The sequence below is a fragment of the Triticum dicoccoides genome, chromosome 3A (assembly GCF_002162155.2).
Source record: "Triticum dicoccoides isolate Atlit2015 ecotype Zavitan chromosome 3A, WEW_v2.0, whole genome shotgun sequence".
Classification (NCBI taxonomy): Eukaryota; Viridiplantae; Streptophyta; class Magnoliopsida; order Poales; family Poaceae; genus Triticum; species Triticum dicoccoides.
Genome location: NC_041384.1, coordinates 99,587,080 through 99,594,126, shown reverse-complemented (window position 1 = coordinate 99,594,126; position 7,047 = coordinate 99,587,080). Strand labels below are relative to the sequence as shown.

The 7,047-nt window shown below is 51.0% G+C and overlaps 1 protein-coding gene across 2 annotated transcripts in view; it reads left to right on the top strand.

Moving 5' to 3' along the window:
* The first annotated feature begins 3,936 nt into the window (after positions 1-3,936).
* The window catches only part of LOC119267365 (boron transporter 4-like), a 6,061-nt gene continuing 2,950 nt past the window's right edge, over positions 3,937-7,047 (top strand). Inside the window, exons 1-8 of one of the 2 annotated variants that reach the window (XM_037548739.1) lie at positions 3,937-4,062; positions 4,962-5,072; positions 5,193-5,275; positions 5,370-5,562; positions 5,651-5,789; positions 5,870-6,044; positions 6,556-6,722; positions 6,842-7,015. In XM_037548739.1, the coding sequence (XP_037404636.1) occupies positions 4,969-5,072; positions 5,193-5,275; positions 5,370-5,562; positions 5,651-5,789; positions 5,870-6,044; positions 6,556-6,722; positions 6,842-7,015 (1,035 nt within the window). In that variant the 5' untranslated portion in view covers positions 3,937-4,062; positions 4,962-4,968. Of the gene's footprint in view, positions 4,063-4,961; positions 5,073-5,192; positions 5,276-5,355; positions 5,563-5,650; positions 5,790-5,869; positions 6,045-6,555; positions 6,723-6,841; positions 7,016-7,047 lie in introns of those variants that run through there. The other variant, XR_005132383.1, reaches the window with a different exon arrangement.

Genomic DNA, 7,047 nt, shown 5'->3' with positions numbered 1-7,047 from the left:
AAGCCATCGTGAAGGAGGAGCTGACACCACTCGTTGACGCATATCATAGTTAGACATCATCAAATTTAAAACCACCTTCTTTTGCAAGAAAAACTTGAAACTATGACATTTCTCTTTTTTTCTCTATAAGAAACCGTGTGTGTACTCCTTATGTCTGCTATTTTTTAATCGTTTGGAGACGTGAGTAAGTGCCGATAGACATGATCCACTCTCGTTTATGTTAACCACCCGAACTTTCCAGTGGCCAAATCTTCGCCATGCAATAATCTTCATAACGTTTTGGAGGCGTACGTTACGTGCCAGGAGGCCTGGCTCGCCCGCTCAATCTGTTATTATTTATCCCAGGAACATTCCGGCGACCAAATCTTCGCCATATTTCAGTGAATCAATTCTCCACACGACCCGCACGCATCCTATCGGTTTGGTCGTCCCGTCCGCCGTCGCGTATCCCCGCTTCCGTCTGCTAGATGCGCGCGGCCGGGAGGAGATTATTCGGAGGCCTCGTCGGGTGCCGCCTCCGGTCACGAGCCGGGATATTCGATCGACGGCGACCGGGGTTCCGTGGGGCTAATTCGGTGGACTTTCTGCGGAGGCCGCGGGAGTAGAAAACAAAATGTGACGTTTGCTTCTTTTTATTTTGGTGGATGGGAACGGGACAGTACAGGTACTACCACGTGACATTGACTCGTGTGGCGGTGTGGGGGATTGGAATTGTGTATGCTTTTTCTGGCATTCTTTGCGGCATAGGAAGAGGCATGCGTGCGTGTAGAGTGTAGCGTGGCTGCTTGCTCCCGCTACGTCCTAGGCCAAGTGAAACTTATCTCTCCCGTTTTCGAGCAACCAAGTGATCGCTGCTGTGGACTTGTGGTGACCGGCTCCCTGAACACTCAACCAAGCATGCATTTATTGGAAGGGCCTTTTCGGCTCTGGGGTGCATGCGCTTCCTGATGAACAGTAATTCAAAATAAATATTGAATAAAATCTGATTTTGTCTTTTTTGTTTCTCTAAGTGTAGTTCGGATTAGGGCCCGCATGCATGCGCTCGTTCACCCCGCGCGCAAACGCGTCTCGCTCTCTCGCCGCTGGTGATGGCGAGGGGCGTTTGGTTGGAGCGAGCGAGAGGTGACGGGTGATGGGCGCGCTCTGACGCCGTGCGATCCGTGGGATCCTCACTGACGTCGAAAAGGGCAGAGGCGACCGCGGCATGGCATGCGGATGGCGCTGCTGCGTTCACAGGACAGCGGCTCGCCGGCCGGACCGACCACACCAAGGAGGGAGAGAAGATAGGGTGGAGGCAGGAGGAGGAGGCCTCGCTGTTCTCTGTACCTGCCTGCATCGTGCGGATTTTCACGATCATTCTCCTTCCACCGTACCTGTACTCCAAGATCAAATACGCCAAATGATCAACTTTGTTTTTGTGTGTGTTTTTGTGATGGGTTGAGTAGTTTGTTCGTACTCGTACGTGGCCAGACATTTATTTGTTCACGAGAGTGGGTGGATCACGAGAGGTTCACAACGCACCGTGTCCGTGCGTTCATAGGATCGCCCCAGGGAGCCAATAGCCATAGGATATTTTTGTCAATCCCGCGAACTTTCCAGCAGCCGAATCTTGGCCATGCAACAATCAATTCTTCACGCGACCAGCACGCATCCTATCCGTTTGTTCCGTCCGCCGTCGCCACGCGCCGGGCGTATCCCTGCTTCCGTCTGCTAGATGCACCGCGGCCGGGGAGGCCACCTGAGCGCCGGCGGCACGCCACCAAACCATTTTGTCGACGCGACGCCGGTTTCCATAGATTATTCGGAGGTTTCGTCCGTCCCGTGGCGCACGCCTCCGGTCAGGAACCGAGAGATTTGGTCGACGGCGACCGGGGCTCCCCGCAGACTAATTCTGTGGACTTTGTGTTTGTGGAGACACTGCGGTAGTAGAAACCAATTGTGACGTTTTTTTGGAGGATGGGAACGGGACAGAACAGGTACTTGACATTGACTCGTGGGAATTGTGTATGCTTTTTCTGGCATTCTTTTGCGGAATTCCTTCTTTTGCGGCTTTGCGGCGTAGGAAGATGTATGGCCTGCGTATATAGTGCAGTGTTGCCGCTGCTCTGGTACGTCGTAGGCCAAGAGAAAGCCTATCTTATTTTCCTTCTTTTCGTCCAACAAAGTGAGACTTATCTGATGTCTATAGTGGACTTTGTGGTTACCGGCACTCTGAGCATTCAACCAAGCATGTACTGGTACGGCTTTACCGGTGCACATAGCCATGCATGATGCCTGCCGGAATCAAGATGCAGATCGACTGGCTCACGTGAACAGTCGAGGCTAGACGGCTGGGCGAATCTTGAAATGGCGTCATTGCTTAGACCATGCATCGTTTCTTTTGTTGTTTGGAAACCCAAATGCGAGAAATTTCATGATTTGTCTTAGAAAAAGAAGGGCATGTCTAGAGCACATCTAGGTGTGCTTTACTTATTGCACATTTAAGTGAGTGAATCGAGCATAAAAAAGAAAAATAAATATCCACACGAATTACAATGTAAGATCAATGACATAGGACTTAGATATGCAATACTTATGACACATCTAGATGTGCTTTAGCAAAACGAAAAATAAAATATCGTTTTGTCCTTGAAGAACAACCTAGAGTTTGCTCTTGCACGCACACCGCATAAACCAGTCAAATCTCTGTGCTCACAGTCACAGTGTAACACGACTCGATCTGGCAGCTGCTCTCCCGGAGGAGCATGTGCGCTAGCCAGCCAGTGGATGTACAATGTCCTCGCCCACACATGGGTATGACCTCGTGGGCAGACTGATAGACTACCGTACTAATCCAACTCCAACCTCGTACCACACCCTTGCATTAACAAGCCGTACGTACTAGTAGGAGTATATTCCATTGCGCGCATACCCACCGCCGCCCGTTCGACCGTATGTACTAGGAGTACGTGTGTGGCCGGCATGGGCGCGCAGGCGCGCGCGCTCTCTCTCACGCCGCTCCCGAGGGTCGTCTGGTTGGAGCCGGCGGGACGTGACGGGCGACTTGGGCGTTCTGACGCCGGTGCGATCCGCGGGATCCTGACTGAGGTCGACAAGGGCGGAGGCGGTTGCGGCACGCGGGTGCTGCGTGCGTGCGCGCGCTGCGTTCACAGGACTGCACCTCTCGTCGACCGACCACTCGAGGAGATAGAGAAGAGATATGGTGGGAGTACGGAGGAGGAGCCAAAGTCTACTCCTCGACGGCATGCACGGCCGGGCCGGAGCGCGTGCTGTCCACCTCTCGCCTCGCCGTTCTCTGTACCCGCATCGTGCCGATTTCGACGATCATTCTCCTTGATCCGTCCCAGTACCCCAAGATCAATGTGCGACGGAACAATCATTCCTTTTGTGTGTGTGTGTGTGTGTGTGTGTGTGTGTGTGTTGGGTTGGGTGGTTTGTTCACGCGTGGGCTGACCAGGCATTCATTTGTTCACGTGAGCGGCTGGACCACGAGAGGAGAGGTTCACAACGCATATCGTGTCGATCCGTGCGTTCGGGTCGCGGCGGTGGACCAGTAGCCATAGGATAGGATACTTTGTTGCGATAAAAAGGAAAGACGGGAAACGTAGCAGCGAGCGAGCCAGCGGACGGGCCAGCCAGGCTCAGGCTCAGGCTCGCCGCCCGGCCCGGTCCCACGGGACTGACAGAGGAGCAACAAGCAGTAGGAGTAGAAGAGGACACACCCCCACACACATGAGAGGAGAGAAGAAGAGAAAAATCGATCGATCGATCAAACGCTCTTCCGTCCTTCCTCCTGCCCACCGCCGGTGGCCCCCACCTCCCTTTCTTACTGCTCTCCCGCCCGCTATAAATACCGCCTAACGCGGCGCTTCCTCGAGAAGCCAAAACCGCGCCGCGCAACCCCGCAGTCCCCACCGGCGCCGCCCCCACCGCCGCCGCCTCCGGGGCGCGTCCCCGCTCCCGCGCCGACGAGGGCCCGGCATTGCCGATCGGACCCGCGCGCCGCTTCCTTCACCCCCCCTCCTACCCCTCGCGCACGCCGCCGACGCCGCGTGCTCACCGGTACGGCCCCCCGACTCTCCGATCCCTCCCCTCTACCCGCGTCTCGGTTCGGTTCCTAGTAGATCCGTGGGCGCGCGAGATGCATGCCTCCCCCGTGCCGTCCGCTCGCCGTCCGGCGCACGACGTAGAGTTCACGCCGCGGGTTTTACAGTGGTTTTTGGGGTGGTTCCCCGTTCCATTTACCCTTTTTTGTCCGCGAGTTCGTCCGTATCGTGGAGAACTAATTTCGGTAAAAAACAACGACCACATCAGCCGTCGCGCGCCTGCGGCGTGCGGCCGATTCCCGACGAGTGGATTTTCCCGGGGGTTTCCTTGCCGGTTTTGATCCGTTCAGAGTTACAATCTTCGAGTTGTTCTTAGCTATGCGGACAAACGAAACGAGCGTTTCAGTCTGCGGTCCATGTGCATGTGGACGCGGAGAGGGTTCCATTTGGATCTGCATGTCCATTTCCCAGACCGCAGGTTCCCTCCCGGAAATATTCCTATATTTTATTGCCTGCGTCAGTTGTAGTGTAGCACAGTGCTCCTGTTTCCATATCCTTGACGCAGCCGATCTGCCGTGCGTGCGTTTTTATGGCAAAAAAAGTTTGATCGCCTCCAAACATGGCAGCTTGAGTTGACGTGTTTTCTGACTTGTAAGGTGAGCTGATGAGCTGCTTGTTCTTCGCCAAGTCGTGTATGCAATAATTTACCCCGTCCCGTCCTTTCTTTTGGTGTAGCACATCCGTGCAATCACTCGTAGTATTACTAGTAGTAGCAGTACCAACTCCGGGTCAAAGTAAATGCAATCTTCTGGACAGATTTTCCTTACGACTGTTCACGGTTTTGATTCATCTCATCTCTGTTTCCCATGGAAATTCTGGGCACGGTTACTGATTCTGTCAAGGTTCTGTGACCAGCTAGCTGATGGATCTACTAGGGAACCCTTTCAAGGGGGTCGTCGCCGATGTCAAAGGGAGAGCGTCTTGGTACAGGGACGACTGGGTTGCAGGGCTCCGAACTGGCTTCAGGTGAGTTTTGTTTGGACTTTCGACAGACCAAACAAGATCATCTGCAGCCCAGTCGTTGGATTTTTACATGTATAAATTGCATCGCTCGATTTGCTTATGCTTCTTTCCAATGTTTGCCAGGATATTGGCACCTACCATGTATATATTCTTTGCCTCCGCACTCCCTGTCATCTCCTTCGGAGAGCAGCTGAGCAACGAAACAGGTTAATGCTTGCCCTCTTAATTACCACAGTACAATACAGCACATAAGTTTGAATGCCACACAATCTCTAACAAGAACGAGGTGATCTATTTCAGATGGTATCCTGAGCACAGTTGAAACTTTGGCATCTACGGCGATATGTGGGATAATACACTCTATTCTTGGAGGGCAGCCACTGTTGATCGTTGGAGTTGCTGAACCTACTATTATCATGTATACGTACCTTTACAAGTTTGCCAAGAAGCAGCCAGATCTGGGAGAACAGCTATATTTGGCTTGGGCTGGATGGTAGGTACAAGCATAGAGTACACCCAATCCTGTGATAGCTTCGGTACCGTATACATAAATGCTCTCTGTGTTTGGTTGCTGTTGGCAGGGTCTGCATTTGGACTGCTATCATGCTCTTTCTGCTGGCCATGTTCAATGCTTCCAACATTATAAGCAGGTTCACGAGGGTTGCAGGAGAGCTTTTTGGTATGCTTATCACCGTCCTCTTCCTGCAACAAGCTATCAAGGTATGCCCACGTGCAGCAAATCGTAGCTCTTTATTTCTGCCCTGCTGAAAATGCCTAATACGGGACCCTGTCTATTGCAGGGAATTGTAAGCGAGTTCAGTATGCCCAAAGATGATGAGATTTCTGACCCCAGCTCACCCATATACCAGTTCCAGTGGATTTATGTCAATGGCCTACTTGGTGTTATATTTTCCATTGGCTTGCTGTACACTGCACTGAAGACTAGGCGTGCAAGGTCATGGCTGTTTGGGATAGGTTGGTCACACGTTTTCTGTTCCTCCCCTTATCTTGTTTTATCTATAGTTTAGTGCAAACCGAACTCCCATGTTACCCCACACATCTTCAAATCAACGACATCCTTTCAACTAGCACTTAGGATTTTTTTTAATCCTAGACAGCACTTAGGATTGGGCCTGGTTCAGGCCCACTCTTGACCTTAGACTAGGCCAACCATGGGCTCATTTGGGATTGGATTAGGTCGGATCAACAGTGGGCAATATTAATCTGGGCTTCGGTTGTCCTATTTTCTTTGGAACACTTGGTAGTAAAGTTGGTGAGATTTCTCAAATATAAAATAAAAATAGGGGCAGTTTTAAAATTCTGTTCCTTCAGCGGTTGAATATCTTTGTCTGTAGTCTGAATCAGCTTATAGCTGTTTCCACAATATAATATATCACCAGGGAAAATCATATATAATGCTCTAGTTCTATATTATTATCCATGCATTCACCCATTGATCACCACGCCTTGGAGTTGCCATTTGCAGGATGGCTTAGAAGCTTCATTGCCGATTATGGTGTACCACTGATGGTGATTGTGTGGACAGCATTTTCATTTGCACTACCAAGCAAAGTCCCTTCAGGAGTGCCTAGGAGGCTCTTCAGTCCACTTCCCTGGGAGTCAATCTCACTGAGACATTGGACCGTAGCAAAGGTATAACTCATCAAATTACTTATGATTCTAGATGTGTAAATATTATTTATGGTCTCTAAGCTTAGTAAAGCTTATATTGCATGCCATAATTCTGATATTTTCCTGGTGTTCACTTACAGGATTTGTTTTCTGTCCCTCCAACATATATATTCGCAGCCATCGTGCCTGCTTTGATGGTCGCAGGACTTTATTTCTTTGATCACAGTGTAGCTTCACAGTTGGCTCAGCAAAAGGAATTTAATTTGAAGAAGCCTTCGGCCTACCATTATGACATTTTGGTACTTGGATTTATGGTACGTGCATCTAAGTCATTCCGTCAGATAAT